Source organism: Myotis yumanensis, unplaced genomic scaffold (assembly GCF_028538775.1).
Source record: "Myotis yumanensis isolate MYYU_CA2020_CCGP unplaced genomic scaffold, mMyoYum1.0.hap1 SCAF_4, whole genome shotgun sequence".
NCBI lineage: Eukaryota > Metazoa > Chordata > Mammalia > Chiroptera > Vespertilionidae > Myotis > Myotis yumanensis.
In genome coordinates, this window is record NW_027223755.1 from 111,674,494 (window position 1) to 111,697,407 (window position 22,914).

At 43.4% G+C, this 22,914-nt stretch overlaps 1 protein-coding gene across 1 annotated transcript in view; it reads right to left on the minus strand.

The window, feature by feature from the left end:
- The window catches only part of LOC139009403 (phospholipid-transporting ATPase ABCA3-like), a 383,929-nt gene that overhangs the window by 252,728 nt on the left and 108,287 nt on the right, over nt 1-22,914 (minus strand). The window contains exons 8-9 of the mRNA XM_070413702.1: nt 17,241-17,414; nt 4,765-4,946 (exon numbers count right to left, since the gene is read on the minus strand). Of these exons, the coding sequence (XP_070269803.1) occupies nt 4,765-4,946; nt 17,241-17,414 (356 nt within the window). The remainder of the gene's footprint in view (nt 1-4,764; nt 4,947-17,240; nt 17,415-22,914) is intronic.

The following is a 22,914-nucleotide window of genomic DNA, read 5'->3' on the forward strand; positions in this document are numbered from 1 at the left end:
AACAAAGTTTCAATTATAGAAGATAAATAAACCCCAGATACCTGCTTTCAGCCAGCCATGGCCACTGAGCTGGAGCGAGCAGGAGGCGTGTGTTAGCCTGGTGATGGAGGAAGCCAAGCTTCCCTCCCACCCGCCCTGGCCAGCTCTAAGCTCCTCTCAAGGCTACAAAGTTTCAATTATAGAAGGTAAATAAATCCCAGAATAAAAAAAGAAAAAGAAAAAAAGGAGAGGATGGGAGCTTCTGTTGCCGGGGGGCTTGGCCAGCCTGAAAATGGCCCTCAGCCCCTCACACAGACTGGCCAGGCACCCCAGTGGGGACCCCCCCCACCCTCAAGGGGGTGTGGCCAGCTGAAAACAGCCATCAGCCCCTCACCCAGGCTGGCCAGGCAACCCAGTGGGGACCCCCACCCTGATCCGGGACACCCTTCAGGGCAAACCAGCCAGCCCCCACCCGTGCACCAGGCCTCTCTCCTATATAATAAAATGGTAATATGCAAACTGACCCTAACAGCAAAACGACTGGGAATAACTGGTCAGTATGACACACACTGACCACCAGGGTCCAGATGCTCAATGCAGGAGCTGCCCCCTGGTGGTCAGTGCACTCCCACAGGGGGAGCTCTGCTCAGCCCACAAGCCACAGCCGACGGCTGCCCATACAGCGGTGGTGGCGGGAGCCTCTCCCACCTCCTCAGCAGCGTTAAGGATGTCTGACTGCAGCTTAGGGCTGCTCCTTGCTGGCAAGTGGACATCCCCCAAGGGCTCCCCAGCTGCTAGAGGGATGTCTGACTGCCAGCTTAGGCCCAACCCCCTGGGGAGCAAGCCTAAGCCAGCAGGTGGACATCCCCCAAGGGGTCCCAGACTGCAAGAGGGCACAGGCTGGGCTGAGGGACTCCCCCCACCGAGTGCACAAATTTTTGTGCACCAGGCCTCTAATAGTTACAATAAAAGAAAAAAGGAGAATAACAAGTGTTTGTTAGGATGTTTAGAAATTAGAACCCTGTATATTGTTCATGGGAATGTAAAATGGTACAGACACTGTGGAAAACAGTTTTGTGGTTCTTGAAAATATTAAACACAGAATTAGCATATGAATGAGATATTCTACTTTTAGGTATATTCCCCAAAGAATTGAAATAAGTATTCAAACTAATACTTGTATTGAAATATTTATAGCATAGCTATTCAAAATTAGCCAAAATATGTCCTATATGTTCAACTACAGATGAACAGATATAGAAGTTGTTTTTTATACATACAATGAAGTGTTATTCAGCAATCTAAAATAATAACGTACTGATACATACTGTAACATGGATAAAACTAAAAAAAAAAAAATAGGCTCAGTTAAAGAAAGCAGACATAAATGGTCACATGTGGTATGATTCCGTTTATATGAAACTAGAGGCCTGGTGCACAAAATTTGTGCACAGGTAGCGTCGCTAGGCCTGGCAGGTGACCAGGGCCAATCTGTGGGGTGATCAGCAATGCAATCGGGGGGCCTCCACTGGCACCTGCCTTGGCCAGCCTGTCACTACCCGCTCATTGGCTCTGCCTCCCACCGTCGCTGCTGGTTGCCTCCCTCTGCAGGGTGACCAGCAGGGCGACTGGGGGGCACTTCCGCTGGCACCTATCTTGGCTGGCCTGGGGCCTGTGGGCTGGGGCAGCTCCTGCATTGAGTGTCTGCCCCCTGGTGGTCAGTGCTCATCATAGCGACCGGTCATTTCACCATTCAGTCAATTTGCATATTAGGCTTTTATTATATAGGATATCCTGAACAGTTGACTGATTAGTGGTTGCTAGGAGTTTAGGATAGGGAAAATTAAGATGTGATTTCTTAATTGATATGGGGTTTTATTTTTTAGTGATGAAAATATCTTGAAACTAGATATGTGCACATACATTATAATCATATTAAATGACACTAAATTGTTCACTCTAAAATTGTTAATTTTAAGTTATATGAATGTTTCCCTAAGTCAGTGGTCGGCAAACTCATTAGTCAACAGAGCCAAATATCAACAGTACTTCTTCAAAATAGACTCACTGAGGCTGAAAACTGACTTCTACGCATGGGCCACGAAATTTCAATCGCACTGTACGTGCACGCCCGCACGTGGTATTTTGTGGAAGAGCCACACTCAAGGGGCCAAAGAGCCGCATGTGGCTCGCGAGCCACAGTTTGCTGACCATTGCCCTAAGTTATATGAATTCCATTTGAATTACAATTAAAATGTGAAAAATGGAAATGTGTCATTATAAGAACTTGAAAACACTTTGGCTTGGTTTATTTTGTGAGATGGATAAAGTTATAGAATATTTTCAAAGATTATATTTTGCAGCAAATTGTGCATGATTTGAAACTCCAGGGTTTGGAAGCAAAAACGTTTAAAATGCTAGTGTTCAAGAAGTAAGGACATAATGGAATTATTAAAAAACTAGAGGCCCGGTGCACAAAAATTTGTGCACTTGGGGGAAGAGGGGCTCCCCCAGCCCGGCCTGTGCCCTCTCGCAGTCTGGGACCCCTCGGGAGATAACGACCTGCTGGCTTAGGCCTGCTCCCGGGTGGCAGAGGGCATGCCCAATCCCTAGGTGCAGCCCCTGGTCAGTCTCAGAGCAGGGCCGATTGGGGAGTTGGGGCGCCACCCCCGTCATGCACAGAGCAGGGCGGATCGGGAGGTTGTGATGCCACCCTCAGTCACGCTCAGGGTAGGGCCGATTGGGGGGTTGGAGCACTGCCCCCTGTCACACTCAAGGCAGGGTCGATGGGGAGGTTGCGATGCCACCCTCAGTCATGCTCAGGGTAGGGCCGATTGGGGGGTTGGAGCACCGCCCCCTGTCACACTCAAGGCAGGGTCGATGGGGAGGTTGCAGCACCACCTCCTGTCACGCACAGAGCAGGGCCAATCAGGGGGTTGGGGCGCTGCCCCGTCACTCACAGAGCAGGGCCAATCAGGGGATTGGGGCGCTGCCCCCTGTCACTCACAGAGCAGGGCCGATCAGGGGGTTGGGGAGCTCCCCCCTGTCATGCACAGAGCAGGGCCGATAGGGGAGTTGGGGCACCGCCGCCTGTCACACACAGAGCAGGGCGATCAGGGGGTTGGGGCGCTGCACCCTGTCACACTCAGGGCAGGGCCAATGGGGAGGTTATGGCTCTACCCTGTCACACACAGAGCAAGTCCCGTGGAGGGGGGTTGGGGCGCCACCCTCTATCACCCACAGAGCAGGGCCGATCAGGGGGTTGGGGCGCTGCCACTGTCACACTCAGGGCAGGGCCGATGGAGAGGTTATGGCTCTACCCTGTCACACACAGAGCAGGGCCCGTGGGGGGGGGGGGGGAAGGGGGGGTTGGGGCGCCGCACCCTGTCACACACAGAGCAGGGCGGATCAGGGGGTTGGTGCGCCGCACCCTGTCAAACACAGAGCAGCAGTGCGATTAGGGGATTGGGGAGCTCCCCACTATCAGGCACAGAGCAGAGCTGATCAGGGGATTGGGGCACCTTCCCCTGTCACGAACAGAGCAGGGCGGATAGGGAGGTTGTGGCCCCACCCCCTGTCACACACAGAGCCGCTGGGCAATCAGGGGGTTTGGTCGCTGCCCCCTGTCACGCTGATCCCGGTGCCGGGAGCCTCGCTGCTCCGCTGATCCCAGTGCCGGGAGGCATATTACCCTTTTACTATATAGAATAGAGGCCTGGTGCATGGGTGGGGGCTGGTTGGTTTGCCCTGAAGGGTGTCCTGGATCAGGGTGGGGGCCCCACTGGGGTGCCTGGCCAGTCTGGCTGAGGGGCTGAGGGCCATTTTCAGGCTGGCGGGTGACTGAAGCTCCCAACTGCTCCTTTTTTTCTTTTTTCTTTTTTTATTCTGGGCCAGCTTTAGCTCTGAGGCCTTGCTGCTGAAAGCAGGTTTCTGGCCTTTACCTTCTGTATTTGATACAATGTTGCGGTCCGGCTGGCTGAAGCCTGGCTGACTGAAAGCCGGTTTCTGGGGTTTTGTTTAGCTTCTATATTTGTTACAATGTTTCTTAGAGTTGCAGCTGAGAGGCGGGGAAGTCAGGCGGGGAATGTTGGAGTTCGCCATCACTGGAGCAAGCAAGCCTCCCTGTTTGCTTCAGTGCATGGCTGCCGGCCGCCATCTTGGCTGACAGTTAATTTGCATAAGGATATGCTGATTAGCCAATGGGAAGGGTAGCGGTCGTACGCTAATTACCATGTTTCTCTTTTTATTAGTGTAGATGAGGTCATAGCCAATGCATTTTACTAGACTTGATCAGAGCACTTCTTTGTACCATTATCCAGTAATGGTTAGGGGGCATGGAGGTTTAAAATGCAGATGTTATCCTACTTTAAGTACATTGGTCTAGACTCTAGCAATTGAAAATAATCAGGTGGTGAGAACACAGGCAAGAGCAATACTTAATGCTCTTCTCACTAGGATCTAAGAAACTATCACATATTAATTTATTTGGGAAGAACTTTTGCAGAGACTTTTAGGTTGCTTTATTCTCCAATCAAATTCACTACGTACTGCCTGACTAAAGAAGGGTTATAGTCCTCATAATTTTTAATGTATGGGATGTCAGTGTCTTATGCATAGGTAGGTGCATTTGCATATGTGTAAGGCTTTGAGGTAGATTATGAAATGGCTAGCATTTCAGTATAGCTGGTATACAGATGAAAATGATTTTCTGCAACTGACCTTTTGATTTTATTTTGTGAAATAAGAACTATGACCTTTCACAACAACAGCAGCATTAGAACTCACCATAAGAAAAAAATTCCATGGTTGGGACACACCATACTTTCCTGGAAAGACAGCTTCTACATACCATGTCACAAGGCCATACAAGAAAGCATCAAGTAAAAGCATTCCCATCATATAGCCCAATATGAGGTTATCCTCAAGGCTGGCCGGTTTCCAAAGGTTATTCCACTTAAGACCAATTTCTGAAATATAAAAGAGATATTTACCATAAATGAAAGCTCTGTGATTAAAACAGCAAAGAAAAAAGATAGTTGATACTCTAAATTTTGCCACTATGAATTATCTATATGTTGATACCCTTAGTATGTAGCTCATCTAATAAAATAATGGAATATGTAATAACATTGGTTTCATCCCTCCTCCCTTCAAAACCTACAAAAAATAGAAATTATTGCAACAATGCCAACAACTGAAATAATAAAGAACAAAAATGCCAAGAAAAAAAGCAGATCTACAAGATCCTATCCTTCTACTTTACCCCTCATGCTAAACTCCCACTGAAATAACCATAAGGATATAAAACTTGGAAAAATATTCAGCAGCACTAGAGATGGATGCTGACTACCAATCAGAAGAGAAAAAGTAGTTTTTCTTATCTATAGTGCTGATGAAAAGGGAAAAAGGAAGTCACTGAAAGAAGACAAGTAATCCTTTATTCTTCTAATTCCTCTATTTCTAGACAAAGTGTAGTGCAACTAAAAAAGCATGACGGCTTGCAGTAAACTCCTAATTCAAAGAGGCAAGATATGAAGATGACAATGATCCATGTAATTTGTCCTTCCTTCAACATGAGCCCTCCCTTTCCTATAGACCAGCACCATCAGCTGAATATTCATGAACACTGTCTTTCAGAAAGCTATGATTGTCAAAATGAAAGCCATTTTGAGGCAAGGAATACTAAATTAGAAACCACAGGAAAAAACAAAGGTATAACATAAATTTTCAGAAAGTCTACCATAACTTGAGAAATTCTACACTCAAGCACAATAGGAGTTCCTGAAAGGGAAAATAAATAGTATAGAAAAGAAACAATCCTATATAATAAAACCCTAATATGAAAATTGACCGAACGGCAGAACAACTGATCGCTATGATGTGCACTGACCACCAGGGGGCAGATGCTCAATGTAGGAGCTGCCCCCTGGTGGTTAGTGCGCTCCCACAGAGGGAGTGCCACTCAGCCAGAAGCCAGGCTCACAGCTGGCAAGCACAGTAGCGGTGGCAGAAGCCTCTCTCACCTCTGCTGCGTGTGAGGGGTAAGGAGTGAGGGGTCCCAGACTGCAAGAGGGCACAGGCTGGGCTGAGAAACATCCCCACCCCAGTGCATGAATTTCATGCACCGGGCCTTTAGTTAACTACATAGTAAAATAAAATAACCAGATAAAAGTAACTCAATATGAAAACTAAAAGTGTACATCCTGTTGCAGATTAAGTCAATGAAAACTCCATATCCATATCAATTCTAGTGAATTTTTAATGCTTCATGTATAAAGTAAGACTAATATAAGTATCTATAAAGAAATCATACATATATTATTTCAATTGACTACTCATTGGAAGTAGATGTTTATTCAAGCCTCCTTATCCATCAGTAAGTGCAGCAAAATTCTCTTTAAATCCCAACAAAAATTTTCATTGGATTTGACAAAATAATTTAAAATTCAAGAAGAGAGCAAAGTGACAAGAGTAACTAAAGAACAGGTATATGTATAAGACTAACATATTAAAACTTGTTGTAAAGCAATAATGAGTAAAAACATTGTGGTATTAACAGAAGAAATAAATGAAAAAAGACCAATAAAACAGAAAAGACCACCAGAAACAGATCCATGCACCTATGGAAACTTGGTGTAAAACAAAGGTGGAATTAGAAGCCAACAGAGAACAAACTATCCAATAAATGATTGTAATAGCTCCATTTTCCTATTGAAAATAATTAAGTTCTTACCTCATAATAAACAGATGTATCAACTCTATGCTTATTGAAAATCCAAATGTAAAAATGGACATACATAAAATTTAGAAGAAATTATAAGATTATTATCTTTATGACTCTGTGTATGAAAGGATTTCTTGGAAAAGACTGACAAAATGATTACATTAAATTAGGGAAGCTAACAATGCAAATGTCATTTTAGAAAGGAAGTCTATTCTAGAAAGAAAGACAAGGAGGAAAGGCACACTCCTAGACCCACAGTAAAAATAGAATAAAAGGGATGGAGAACAGGTACATGGATCCTAGGTTTTCCAATTTCAGGGAGACCCTGCAGAATCATTCAGGGTATCATGTAGAAATATCCAACAGTGTGTAATTGTGGCACTGGTACTGGCAAAATTAGGCAGCTAGATACATGGGCCTAAGGCAGTGTACTGGCTCCTTGTGTCTTAAAAGTCAGAGCTTGCAGAACTTTCTAAGTGTTTGTGAAAGCTAAAGATTCTCAGAGAGAGTCAGACAGCGGCAGAGACCCAGATGAGAAAAGTAGCCAGAATCACATTTCTAACAGATTAGCTACCAGTACATTGTGCTACATGGGCCATAAATAATCACACTCAGGTCAGTCTTGGTATTCTACCAGAGGCAAAAATTCCATAGGACACCACATAGACTGGAGGTCTCTATATTCAGCTACCATAAGAGATTCTTAAATTCCCACCCACATGCATATAACTTTGAAGAATAAAAGGAGAAGAGATGTCTGGAAGACTGACTCATCCAGAACATGAATAAGTCACTGAGTTAGACTGACATTTTTTCAGCCCAGTAGTGCAGAGTTTGGAGGAAAATTAGTTATAGGAAATAAAGAAGTTATATTTGTTTTTAAAATGAGAGTAGTGTAATGTATTATTGGAAAGGATGGAGGAAAACTCATGCACCATCAGAGAAATTGATTTCTTTTTAAAGATTATTGTAAAAGCAACTAAAATTAAGTTATGGGATATCCCAACGTGGTGGTCAGCAGGATGGCAGTGAGGGAGAGTGTGTGAGTGAGTAAAGGAGCAAGAGGGGCAGGTGTGGATGGGTGTGGTGGTGTGTGGGGGTGAGTGAGGGACAGTTAGATCTCACAGGAGTCTGGGCACTGGTGGAAAGGGCTCTCCTGGACATGGAGCCCCTGCTACTGAAATGGGCCTGCTGCTGGCTTGGGGCAGAGTCTATGCCATCTTGAAAAGGGAGCAATAGAGGCCAAAAGCACAGTGACATCAACACCCAGACTGCCCCCTGACACCACCCCGCACCACGCAGGGAGTTGCTTGTCTGCCACCCATGCAGTGAGTGGCACCCTACCTCGCTGGCAGCTCCTAGGAGGGACAGCAGGACAGAGAGACTTCCAACATTCTGCGTCTCCCCTGCATGCCTGACCTGGCTCTTCAGGACCCTGTGAGCACCCGGTGGTGGTGCGCCTGAATGTGGCTCTTTAGGATCCCAAGCACTCCAGTGCCCAGCCGCTGTGCCAGCAACCCATATGCCAGCATCCCTAGGACCTGGCTCGCCTGGACACTGTGTGTCCATTCCTCGTGCACAGAACCAGAGCTTCAGAGACACTCCATGCCCGGACCCAGCATGCCTGGTAGCCGCAGGCCTGGCCCAGCACTTCAGAACCCCATACACTCCAGGTGGGTGCATGCCCAGACCTGGGGCTTCAAGGACCCCCACACACCAGTGATTGGTCGCTGTGCCAGCACCCTACGTGTGTGGACACTGCGTGACTGGACCCAGAGCTTCAGGACCTCATGCTGGTCCGCATTCTGCGTGCCTGATCCGGAGCTTCAGGGACCACTTGCTTTCCAGCACCAGCAACACCACAACTGGATTCTGTGCACTGGTCCCTGCATCTAGGGCTCCCGCTTCAGGGGCTGGGCACTTTAGGACCCCATTGGACCTGGAGTTTCAGGGACTCTGCATGTCCAGACCCAGGTCACCCTGTTGCCACACACTTGGAATCAGTGCTTCAGGGACCCTGATGGAGTCATATACCAGAAGAAGTGTGTACGTGCTCCTGCTGACCCCGAGCACCTGCATTGGACAACTGAGGAACCAGATCCATAGGGGAAAGGAACACAACTCAGAGCAGAGACAAAGGCATGAAATTGAAGGCAGACCTAGCCTCTGGACTAAGGAATCCTGGACCATTGGATCGCTAAGGGCTTCAAATTCTCAGGCCACAAGCAGGTTTCCCAGGGCCAGAAAGTGACAGCAACTCACATTACATAGAAAAAAATACAAAGAGACAGCAAAAATGGAGAGACAAATAAACAACCCACAAAGGAAAGAAAAGGAGAAATCATCAGAAAATAAACTAAATGAAATTCAGGAAAGCAATATGTCCGAAAAAGAATTCAGAGTAAGGGTCATACAGTTCCTAAGCTGGCTGGATAAGAAAATAAGAACCAAGAAGAAATGAAGAATGATACAGTTACAATAAAAAACACAATGGAAGGTTTCAGCAGTAGACTAGAAGAAGTGGAGGACTGAATCAGTGAGTTAGAAGACAGGGCAGAAAAACACACCCTATCTGAACAGCAATTGGAGAAAAAAATTAGAAAGCAGGAGAGGAGCTTAAGGGAGCATTGGGACAACGTAAAATGAAGCAACATCTGTAAAATAGGGGTGCCTTAAGGACAAGAGGAGGAGCAAGGATTAGAAAACCTATTTGAAAAATAATGACAGAAAACCTCCCTGATTTGGGGAAGAAAGTCACATAAGCACAGAGAGTCCCAAACAAGATGAACCCAAAAAGACCCACACCAAGACACGCCATAATTACAATGGCAAACATTAATGATAAAGAGAGAATCTTAAAGGCTGCAAAAGAGTGACAAAGAGTTACCTACAAAGGATCTCCCATTATATTATCAAATGATTTCTCAACAGAAATACATCAGGCCAGAAGGGAATGGGATGAAGTATATAAAGTGATGCAAAGCAAGGGACTGAATCCAAGAATACTCTGTCCAGCAAGGCTATCATTCAAATTGAAGGGGAAATCAGGAGCTTTGCAGACGAAGAAAGGCTAAGGGAGTTTATCACAACCAAGCCAGCAATGCAATAAATACTAAAGGGCTTGTTTTAAAAAGAAGAAATAGAAAGGGAAGAAGGAACACAGGCATAAGAATAAAAATGGCTACAAACAAGTACTTATTGATAATAACTTCAAACATAAATGGATTAAGTGGTCCAATCAAAAGATAATGAGTGGCTGAATAGATAAGAAAACATGACCCATGTATTTGCCATCTACAATAGACCCACCTAAAAACAAGAGACTCACAAAGACTGAAAGTAAAAGAATGGAAAAAAATTTCAGGCAAATGGAAATGAAAAAAAGCTGGGGTAGCAATACTTACATCTGACAAAATAGACCTTAAAGTGAAGCCCATAACAAAAGATAAGGAAGGCTACTTCACAATATTAAAGTGATCGGCCCAACAAGAGGATATAACTATGGTAAACATATATGCACCCAATTCAGGAGCACCCAAATACATAAAAGAAAAACTTCTGGAAGATATCAAGAGAGAGATCAAAAGCAATACAACCATAGTAGGGGACTTTAATACCTCACTGACATCACTGGATAAATCTTAAATAAATCAACAAGGAAACAGAAATCTTAAACAACGACTCACTAGGTCAGATGGACTTAATTGACATCTTCAGAAGATTTGACCCCCAAAATATGGAATATACATTCTTCTCAAGTACACATGGGACATTTTCAAAGATAGACCACATATTAGGACACAGGCTAAGTCTTTATAAATTCAAGAAGATTAAAATTATATCAAACAACTTCTCAGATCACAATGGCATACAATTAGAAATCAACTACAATAAAAACAATAAAAAATCAAACACTTGGAGGCTAAAGAGCATATTATTAACAATGATTGCATTAGCAAAGAGATCAAAGAAGAAATAAAAAAACATTCTGCAAACAAATGACAATGAAATTACAATTGAAAATCTATTGAACAGACTAAAAGCAGTCCTAAGAGGGAAGTACATAGCATGATAGGCATACCTCAAAAAACAAGAGAAACTGGAAATAAATAATCTAACTCTATAACTTGAACAATTAGAAAGAGAAGAACAAGAAAAGCCCAGAGTGAAGGAAATAATAAAGATCAGAGTGGGAATAAATAACATAGAGACAAAAAAAAGAGCTGGTTCTTTGAACGCATAAACAAGATTGATGAACCACTATCCAGGCTCACCAAGAAGCAAGAGAGAGGACCCAAATAAACAAAATCAAAAATGAAAGAAATGAAGTAATATCAGACCCCTTAGAAATACAAAGGATTATTAAAAAAATACTGTGAACATCTCTATTCCAACAAATTGGTCAACCTAGATGAAATGGAAACATTCCTAGAAAAATACAATCTTCCGAACTCAATCAGGAAAAATAAAAAAAAATCTGAATAGGCTGATAACTATGGAAGAAATTGAAGCAGTAATAAAAACCTTCCATCAAACAAAATCTCTGCTCCCAATGGCTTCACAGGGGAGTTTTACCAAACATTCATAGAACTAAAACCTATCCTTCTCAAACTATTCCAAAAAATTCAAGAGGAAGGCATACTTCCAAGCTCTTTCTATGAACACACCAGTGCCCTAATTCCAAAACCAGATAAAGACAAAATAAAGAGAATTACAAGCCATATCCCTGATGAACATAAGTGCGAAATCCTCAACAAAATCCTACCAAACTGGATCCAGCATTACATTAGAAAGACCATATACCATGACGAAGTGGGATTTATTTTGGGGATGCAAGGCTGGTACAATATCCACAAATCAATAAACATAATATATCACATAAACAAATTGAGAGAAAAACATAATCATATCAATTGATGCAGAAAAAGCATTTGACAAAATCCAACACTCTTGCTTGATAAAAACTTTCAGCAAAATGGGAATGGAGGGATCATACCTCAACATAATAAAAGCCTTATATTACAAACTTACAGTCAACATCACACTCAATGGGCAAAAATAAAACCATTTTCTCTAAGAACAGAAACAAGAAAGGGATGGACACTTTCACCACTCCTGTTACACAAAGTATTGGAAGTACTAGCCATAGTGATGTGACAAGAAGAAGAAATAAAAGGCATCCAAATTGGAAAAGAAGCAAAACTGTCTTCTTTTGCAGATGACATGATATTGTACATAGAAAGCCCTAAATACTGCATCAAGAAACTACTAGACTTGCCGGAACCGGTTTGGCTCAGTGGATAGAGCGTCGGCCTGCAGACTGAAAGGTCCCAGGTTCGATTCCGGTCAAGGGCATGTACCTGGGTTGTGGGCACATCCCCAGTAGGAGGTGTGCAGGAGGCAGCTGATTGATGTTTCTCTCTCATCGATGTTTCTAACTCTCTATCTCTCTCCCTTCCTCTCTGTAAAAAATCAATAAAATATATATATATATTTTTTTTAAAAAGAAACTACTAGACTTAATAATCGAATTCAGCAATGTAGAAGGATACAAAATTAACACCCAGAAATCTGTGGCTTTTTAAAAAATACACCAATAATGAACTCACAGAAAGAGAAACTAAAAAAAAAAAAAGGCATTTACCATTGCACCCCTCCCCCCCCAAAAAAAGATACCTAGGAGTAAACTTAACTAAGGAGGTAAAAGACCTGTACTCAGAAAACTATAGGATGCTGAAAAAAGATATAGAGGAAGGAGAAACCAAGATGGCAGCATAGGTAAACACCGGAGTTTGCTGCCTCGAACAACCACTTCAAAAATACAACTAAAAGACAGAACGGACATCATCCAGAACCACAGGAAGGCTGGCTGAGTGGAAGTTCTACAACTAGGAGGAAAGAGAAAACCATACCGAGACTCAGAGGAGGCGCAATGCTGAAGTAAAATACTAAGGTGCGGAGTACATGTGGAGCGGGCTGGCGGCTGAGGGCACTCTATCGACACAGCAAAGCATAAAAAATGCCGAGACAAAGAAACAGGACACAAACAACAGAATTGGAGAAAAGCAAACTGTTGGATATAGAGTTCAAAACCACACTTTTAAGGTCTTTAAAGGACTGTCTAGAAGCCGCTGATAAATGTAGTGAGATCCTCAAGAAATCTAATGAGACACTCGATGTTGTGATAAAGGACCAACTAGAAATTAAGCATACACTGACTGAAATAAAGAACATTATACAGACTCCCAACAGCAGACCAGGGGATCGCAAGAATCAAGTCAAAGACTTGAAATACGAAGAAGCAAAAAACACCCAACTGGAAAAGCAAAATGAAAAAAGAATCCAAAAATACTAAGATAGTGTAAGGAGCCTCTGGGACAGCTTCAAGCGTACCAACATCCAAATTATAGGGGTGCCAGAAGAAGAGAGAGAGCAAGATATTGAAAACCTCTTTGAAGAAATAATGACAGAAAACTTCCCCTACCTGGTGAAAGAAATAGACTTCCAAGTCCAGGAAGTGCAGAGAACCCCAAACAAAAGGAATCCAAAGAGGACCACACCAAGACACATCATAATTAAAATGCCAAGAGCAAAAGACAAAGAGAGAATCCTAAAAGCAGCAAGAGAAAGAAAATCAGTTACCTACAAGGGAGTACCCATACGACTGTCAGCTGATTTCTCAACAGAAACTTTGCAGGCCAGAAGGGAATGGCAAGAAATATTCAAAGTGATGAATACCAAGAACCTACAACCAAGACTACTTTATCCAGCAAAGCTATCATTCAGAATTGAAGGTCAGATAAAGAGCTTCACAGATAAGGAAAAGCTAAAGGAGTTCATCACCACCAAACCAGTATTATACGAAATGCTGAAAGGTATCCTTTAAGAAGAGGAAGAAGAAGAAGGTAAAGATACAAATTATGAACAACAAATACACATGTATCAACAAGTGAATCTAAAAATCAAGTGAATAAATAATCTGATAAACAGTATGAACTGGTGATTATAATAGAACCAGGGACATAGAAAGGGAATGGACTGACTATTCTTGGGGGGGGGGGGGGAAGGGGTGTGGGGTGAGGGAAGAGATTGGACAATAATCATGCACCTATGGATGAGGACAGTGGGTGGGGAGTGAGGGCGGAGGGTGGGGTGGGAACTGGGTGGAGGGGAGTTATGGTTGGAAAAAAGAGTAACTAATGTAATAATCTGAACAATAAAGATTCAATTTTTAAAAAAAGATATAGAGGAAGACATGAACAAATGGAAGAATATACCATGTTCATGGATTGGTAGAATCAACATCATTAAAATGCCCATACTACCCAGAACAATGTATAGATTCGGTGCAATCCCCATTAGGATACCAATGGAGTATTTCAAAGACCTAGAACAAACTCTCCAAAAATTCATCTGGAGTAAAAAAAGACCCCAAATAGCTGCAGCAATCCTGAGAAAGAAAAAGAAAGTTGGAGGGATCACAATACCAGATATCAAGCTATATTGCAAAGTCACTGTTCTCAAAACTGCCTGGTACTGGCACAAGAACAAATATTTAGACCAATGGAACAGATCAGAGAACCTAGAAATCAACACAAGCCATTATGTTCAATTAATATTTGACAAAGGAGACAAGAGCATATGATGGAGTCTAGACAGTCACTTCAATAAATGGTATTGGAAAAATTGGACAGATACATGCAAAAAAATGAAACTAGACTACCAATTTAAACCATACACAAAAATAAAATGGATCAAGGGCTTAAACATAAGATGGAAAAAAACCATAAAAATCTTAGAAGAAGCCATAGACAGCAAAATATGAGACAATAAACAACTGGGACTACATCTAAATAAAAGGCTTTTGCACAGCAAAAGAAGCCATCAACAAAACAACAACAAAGCCCAGTGCATGGGAGTACATATTTGCCAATCTTATATCCAACTCAGAGGCCCGGTGCACGAAATTTGTGCACTTCAGGGGGGATTCCCTCAGCACAGTCTACACCCTCTTCTGGTCGGGGACCCTTCAGGGGATGTCCACCTGCTGGCTGAGGCTTGATCCTCGGGGGATGGGCCTAAGCTGGAAGTCAGACATCCCTCTCGCAGTTCGAGACTCTTACAGTCCTGGACCCCTTGCTCCTTACCACCCATCTGCAGTGGAGGCAAGAGAGGCTCCTGCCACAGCTGCTGCACTTGCCAGCTATGAGATTGGCTTCTGGCTGAGCGGTGCTCCACCTGTGGGAATGCACTGACCACCAGGGGGCAGCTCCTTCGTTGAGCGTCTGCCCCATGTTGGTCAGTGCGCATCATAGTGATTGTTTCACCAGTTGTTCCACTGTTCGGTCAAGTTGCATATTAGGGTTTTATTATATAAGATAAGGGTTTAATCTCCAAAATTTATAGGGAACCCATATAACTTAACAAAAGGAAGATAATCCAATAAAAAAATGGGCAAAAGACCTAAATAGACACTTTGAAAGTGGACATACAGAATGCCAAGAGACATATGAAAACATGCTCAAAGCCACTAATCATCTGAGAGATAAAAATCAAAATGACAATTATGTATCACCTCACACCTGTCAGAATGGCTATCATCAACAAATCAACAAATGACAAGTGCTAGTGAGGATGTGGAGAACAGGGAACACGCATGCACTGCTGGTGGGAATGCAGACTGGTGCAGCCACTGTGGAGAACAGTATGGACTTTCCTCAAAAAATTAAAAATAGAACTGCCATTTAACCCAGTGATCACACTTCTAGGACTATACCCCAAGAAATTAAAAACACCAATCAGAAAGGATATATGCACCCCTATGTTCACAGCAGCACAATTCACCATAGCTAAGATTTGGAAACAGCCTAAGTGCCCATCAGCAGGTGAGTGGATTAAAAAAATGTGGTACATCTACACAATGGAATACTCTGCTGCTGTAAAAAAGAAAGAACTCTTACCATTCGCAACAGCATGGATGGACCAGGAGAGCATTATGCTAAGTGAAATAAGCCAGTCATAGAAAGATAAATAGCACATGATTTCACTCATTTGTGGAATATAATGAACAACACAAACTGATGAACAAAAATAGATCCAGAGACAGAGAAGCATCCAACAGACTAGTAAACCTCAGAAGGAAGGCAGAGATACTTAGGAGGGGGTGGTGATAAGAGATCAATCAAAGGACTTGTGTGCATGCATACAAGCATAACCAATGGTCACAGTCAGTGGGGAGATGAGGGCTTGTGCTGGGGTGTGGGAGTGGGCGGGGAGAGGTTAATGGGGGAAAAAGGAGAGAAAGATATATAATACTTTCAACAATGAAGAACTAAAAGAAGTACTAATAATATTCCAGAAGCTTTTTTGATTAGCTAATAATCAAGTGCTTAAAATCTGACTGACAGTATACATGGGTGGGCAAAAGTAGGTTTACAGTAGTGAGTACACAAAAGGTTATTCTTAAATTATTTGTTTGTATTTTTCCATATGAACAATTGTAAACCTACTTTTGCCCACACCTGTATATGTTGTCAATGATAAAGTCAAGTTTTCACATGAAAGACAGAATCTGGGAAGCTATTGTCTGTCACCACAAGCTGGAGAGTTTCTGTACACTTAGACTTCTCTGATGAGATCAGTGGAGTTGTTAACTAATGGTTGTTTTTTATAGACAAAAATAGGTACAATGAAAACAGCAATTTGGATCCTATTATGAAACTATGAGTCTCCATTCTAGTTTAATGGAGTCCAACCAAGCCAAATCTATGAAGGGTTCCATCAGTGACAGTGGATTCCTGAGCATGTGATTTTAGGAGCAGGTTCACTATAGCTAATCATAACACTGGCAATGGCTAAGTGGATTTTTGTCTGGGTCAGCCTTATCTGAGGAGAGCAATGTAGATAAATCCAATATGAATGTGGTAACCAAATTCTGTACCTCAAATCTGAAGAATTTACTAATAAATATGGTTATCTTTCTTATTATTAGCCTTATTAAAGTAATAATTATAATCAGAAAAAATTAAGTTACAAATACTTTGTAAGATAGCATTTTTATATCTTGTAATTTTTTATATTAGTATGCATTTTGTATGAGCAAATATATACGTACTATGAGAGTAATAGCAAAAAAATGGAAACCACTTAAATGTGCATTGAGAAAGCTAGTTAATTATAGTACTTCTTCACAATGAAATATACAGCTTTGTAATAAAAAAGGAGTGTGTCTATATGGGAAGAGGAAAATATAAAGCATTAGGTAAATATAGCACGGTGTAGATTAGAAAGTTTAAAATTATTTTATTCGAGTGTATAACTGGGGGTTTATTGTGAAGTGATGGGAACTTTTAATTTTACACATTTCTGATTTCTTTTACAGTTACCATAATTGTCTTTATAAAAAATAAGAAAATCTGGGAATAAATAATATCTGTTACATTTCTTACCTTCTTACCCACTGTCTCACACACCCTGCCTTATTCTACCTTTCTGGGAATCAAATAGTAAAGGCAAAATTTTCAAGGCAAACACTTACCCTTTATTTCTAAGTTGAGCAGAAGATTAATCCCCAGTGCCAGTGCAACATTTGAGCTGAGACAGGCAGCCACCTTTTTGGTGATGTTTATCTGTCCATAGTTACCAATAATGGATTTAAATGGAAAGAAACTGGCAAAATATAGGAAACTTCCAGCAGAAGCAGCCAAATGGGCTACAAATGAAAATTATAAGGTCAGTTTTAAGTAATATGCAAAATAATGAATTACAAAAAACTTTTTATCTATATAAAAGACTAATATGCTAAGTGTCTGACTGCCCGACCAGTTGCTATGACAGGCACTGATCACCAGGGGTCAGATGCTTAATGCAGGAGCTGCTGAGCTGCAGTTAGCTGGCAGCAGCAGTTCTCGGGTGATGCACCCTGAAACCAGAGAGGCACCTTGGGCCGAGGGTTATGTTGTTGTTGGGGCACTATCGGCCCTGAATCTGGTTTACTGTACACTTGCCTTTGTGTCCGGGACCCTCCAGAGCAGTGATGGCGAACCTTTTGAGCTCGGCGTGTCAGCATTTTGAAAAACCCTAACTTAACTATGGTGTCATGTCACATATAGAAATTTTTTGATATTTGCAACCATAGTAAAACAAAGACTTATATTTTTGATATTTATTTTATATATTTAAATGCCATTTAACAAAGAAAAATCAACCAAAAAAGTGAGTTCGTGTGTCACCTCTGACATGTGTGTCATAGGTTCGCCATCACTGCCCAGAGGATGTTGGAGAGTCAGTTTCCACCCAATCTCTGCAGGCCAGGCCAAAGGACCCCACCTGCTGGAGGGACCCCGCTCACTCTGCAGACGCTCTTTTGAATAACGGCACTGCCCCAGGTGTGGCCAGCTGGGGAGGGACTGCAGGAGGTTGGCTCCAGGGCGTGTCTGGCCTATATCACCCAGTACTGCCCTGCCAGCCACCTTCTAATTAATTTCCTTTCAATGCGTAGGAATCCATGCACTGGGTCACTAGGTAAGGATATAAAGAAGAAGCCACATCAAGACTGGTAGGATGGGTGGAGATGCGGATTGTGCTGGTCTCATACTCACCTGTGGCAGATAAAAACCAAGAGGAATAGCTCAGCTGAAAAAGTCTTCCCCATCTCCTCTCAGGAGAGAGGGATCCCAGCTCCACACCAGGCCTCAAGGATTGTGGCTGAGTGAGGAGGAGAGCTGCTGGAGTCCCAGGCATCCCTCTTAAAGGGCCAGCATAGGAACTTTGACTCAGCCCCTCTGAGCTCCACAGAAGGGGCATCAAATTGAAAGGCACCAGGGACATATGGAGAGGAACTGAATCATCTGGTATCAGGGCCAGAGCTAGAGGAAGCTTTCTCCCAGACAGAAGTGCTGGCAGAGGCCAGTGTTCCTTTTCTGAGCCTGTCCCTTCTCCCCGCCCCCCGGCTTAGCAGATGGGTGCCATATCTGAATCTCTATCAATCTCACTATCATTGTTCATCATTTCCTGAGATGCCACTCCACCGAACTTGTGGGCCCACCCATGCTGTTTCCAGTGACTTTTCCATACAAACATCCTATCTTGGCTCATGCTTCAGACGTTCCGAAAATCTCCCGAAAAAGGAGCATCTGAACTTGTACCTCTTGCTAAGTGACCCCAGGTCTGGACTAGCAGCAGCAGCAGGACTTGATTCACAACTTTAAGCCCAGCACAAGTAGCAGCCACCTGAAGGTCACTGTGTAGTTCATGCGACGTGGCCCAGAAGAGAACACAGGCAGCCGCTGATCTTGGCCTGCACCTCCCGGGAGGCCGAGGGCCAGCTCACCTGGTAGACAGCTTCAGACCAGGTATAAGCACCATCCAACCACCTCCTCAAGTGAAACATCCAGGAGGTGGCTTGGTGGGCACTACAGCCCTGCTGAAGTAAACCCTGCTCTGAGGGGTGGGCCCCTATATAGCTGATCCTCCAAATGGTCACAGCCACTCCTTACAGCCAACCTGCCTGCAGGTAAATCCCTCCCATTGACTTGCCAAGAGCAATCAAGGCTCAACTCTAACAGAAAGGAGTACACAGCCACACAAGTGGTGTTACCTGAATGCCCAGCTCAGGTGAACAAGAAGGCTGTGCTACTTGACACCACAAGACTCCTACTACATAAGGCCATGCAACCAAGCCCATGATACATAGCAACTATTCCTAATACATAGAAATAAACATAGGCTGCCAAAATGAGAAAACAAGGAAACATGTCTCAAATGAAAGAACTGAATGAAACTCCAGAAAAAGAGGTAATCAAAATGGAGACAAGCAATTTAGTAGATGCAGAGTTCAAAACACTCATTATAAGGATGCTTAGAACTTGGTAATAACTCCAACAGAATAAAGAAGGACATAGATACCATAAACAGGAACCAATCAGAAATGATGGATACATTATCTTAAATGAAGAATAATGTACAGGGAATCAACAGTAGAATAGATGAAGCTGAGAATCAAATCAGAAATTTGGAATATAAGGAAGCAAAAAATACCCAATTAGAACAACAACAACAAAGAATGAAAAAAATGAAAATAGTTTAGGAGCCTCTGAGACAACTTCAATCATACAAATATTCACATCATGATAGTGCCAGAAAAAATAGAGAGCAAGAAATTGAAAAACTATGTAAAAAATTATAATGATAGAAATCTTCCTTACCTGGTAAAGGAAACAGACATACAAGTCCATGAAGCACAGAGAGTTTCAAATAGATGAACCCAAAGAGGCCCACACCAAGACACATCATAATTAGAATGCCAAAAGTTGAAGACTAAGAGGTAATCTTAAAAGCTATAAGAGGAAAGCAAATAGTTACCTGCAAGGGAGAGCCCATCTGACTGTGCAGCTGATTTCTCAAAAGAAATTTTGAAGGCCAGAAGAGAGTGGCAAGAAATATTCAAAGTGATGAAAAGCAATGACTTACAACCACAATTACGCTACCCAGCAAAGCTATCACTTACATTCTAGACAAGAAAAAGCTAAAGGAGCTCATCACCACCAGACAAGTATTAAAAGAAATGTGAGTTTTCTTTAAAAAGAAGAAAAAGAAAATATAAAAATATGAACAGTACGATTGCAATAAATATATATATATATATATCTTTCAACAATGAAATCTAAAAAACAAAATAAATGAACAAGCAGAACTAAAAAAGACTCATAAATACAGAGAACATGTTGATGGTTGCCAGATGGGAGGCAGGTTGGGGCAGATGCATGAAAAAGGTGAGGGCTTAAGAAGTAAAAATTAGCACCCACCACAGACGAGGCCTGGACCCGTGCACCTAAGGAAACAGCAGTGGGACCCTGTACTATGGGCACAAGAAGCCTCTGCTACCACCACAGTGACTCCCTGGGCACAGCTTCAGCTTGGAGAGGGTGCCACCTTGAAAGGTTTAGGAGGTCTTCCTTGGGAGGATGCCCCGGGGAGCGGCAGTGGTCAGGCGCCAAGCCTTGCCACCATTTGAACTCACTTTGGCCTGGGTCCAAAGCCATGTGCACCCTGACTGGAACCCGTGAGCCCACAGAGGTCACAACTCAGACCCGTACTCCCATAACAGACACCAGCGGGACCTCTGCACCTGGCATGTACCCAGCCTCAACCCGTGTGCCTCACATGGACCCACCACCACATGACTGCCACAGACCCAGCAGGACTCACGACCCTGCCTTGTACTCACCCACCACCACCACTGTGGTGCAGCCAGTGCTGCCCTAGAGCCAGCTGCTTGGCTGCAGTGCCAGGGATCGGGGTCAGGAACTAAGCTGAAGGCTGGGAGGTGGGTGTGGCCTCCCCTGCCCTGGACCTACTAGAACTGAGGACCTGAGGAGACTGAAGAGGCTGAAGATCTGTGGTGAGACCGGAGGCCTGGGACTGAGAGGAGGCCCGAGGGCACTGGCTGTGGAGACGAGTGGGTGCAGCAGGGAAGCCTGAGCGGAAGTCCCTGGATAGAGCAGCGCTGGTACCCACCCTCCTGCAGCCTGGGAAGCTCCTCTCACCAGTGGGAAGGGCCGGGCAGTGGAGCTCAGGCCCAGCCTGCACTGGAGGGGCCTGGAGGACACACTTGACACTGAATCTGGGGGCCCCTCTATTTCTTGGAGGAGCTCCTTTGGGTGAGCAGAAAGGGGCTGGACAGTGGCTCACGGAAGGAGGATCAGCCCTGCCCACCTGAAACACAGGGAGGCCCCTTCTTTCTTGGCAAAACAGCTGCTTCTGACCCAACCTGCAGTGACCTGAGGCGAGGGGAGCGGTGGGGGCAGGAAGTCTGTGCCCCTGCAGGTGGCAGAGAGGAGCTGCCAGCAAAGCAGACAGAGCTGAGGCATTAGAAGGAGGGGAGGGGCCTACCACCCCCAAGCTACTGGCAGGAACCCCAACACAAGTTTGACCAAACCATCCCAGCCAAGACCAGGCTACCCCGCAGAGCCCAGCTCTATGGGGGAAGGGGAAGGGAGTGCAGCTCAGAACAGGAACAATCAAGTTGTGAGACTCAAGGCAGCCCAGCCTCTGGACTAAGGAGTCCCAGCCCACTGGACTACCAGGGGCTTCAACTCCTCAGGCCTCTCCCCGCCCACTGGACTACCAGGGGCTTCAACTCCTCAGGCCTCTATCAGGCTGCCCAGGGCCAGAAAGTGACAGTGACTCACCGTGACCTGCCCCAGAGAAGCTTCCAAGGGGCCCAGGATAGACACACCAGGAACCAGACTCAACAATATCAGAGCAAAATCCAGTGAGCTCCACAAATAGCAGACCCAACGGTTTTCCATCTGAGTGTGTGCAATTATGATTTTCTATCTGTGTGTGTGAGTGGGTTTTTTTATTTTCCCCTTTTTTGTTCTCTTTTTCTTGCATATCCCTAATTTTTCTCTTCACATTGATTCTATTCTACTTTTGTCTATTATTATTATTATTATTCCTTATTCTGTTTTTCTCATTTTTTCATTTTACTTTTTCTATCTATATCTTACATTATCACTACATTTTAAATTCATTATTAGTTCACTTATTTTCTATTGCCTTTCCTTTTTCCCAATTATAATAGTACTTCTAGATTCCTCCTTGCTACCATTTAGTTCAGTGGTTCTCAACCTTCTGGCCCTTTAAATACAGTTCCTCATGTTGTGACCCAACCATAAAATTATTTTCATTGTTACTTCATAACTGTAATGTTGCTACTGTTATGAATCATAATGTAAATATCTGATATGCAGGATGGTCTTAGGCGACCCCTGTGAAAGGGTCATTCAACCGCCATAGGAGTCGTGAACCACCGGTTGAGAACTGCTGATTTAGTTTTTGGTTTTTTTTTTCATTTTCTTTTTCCTCCCTTTTTCTTTATACTCCCGCTGTTTTTGGCTGTGTGTCTTTTAATATTCTTTTTATTTTTTCTTTGCTTTGCTTTCTCTTCTTTTTCATTCTTAGTATTTCCTGTTGTTGTATTGAGTAGTTTGATTTTTGTGGGGTTTTGTGGTTTAGTACTGTGTCTTATTCTGTTCTGTCAGCACCTGTATAACAGCTGGCATGATGAGATTGGCAGCAAGTCAGAGAGGAGATCCTTCCACAAACGAAACATCAAAAATCAAGTCCCAATTACAACAAGAGAGCCCACATAATGCAGACAAGAGGCATTCCTAGAGCATCCAGTTCAGGTGAACAAAGAGATGGCA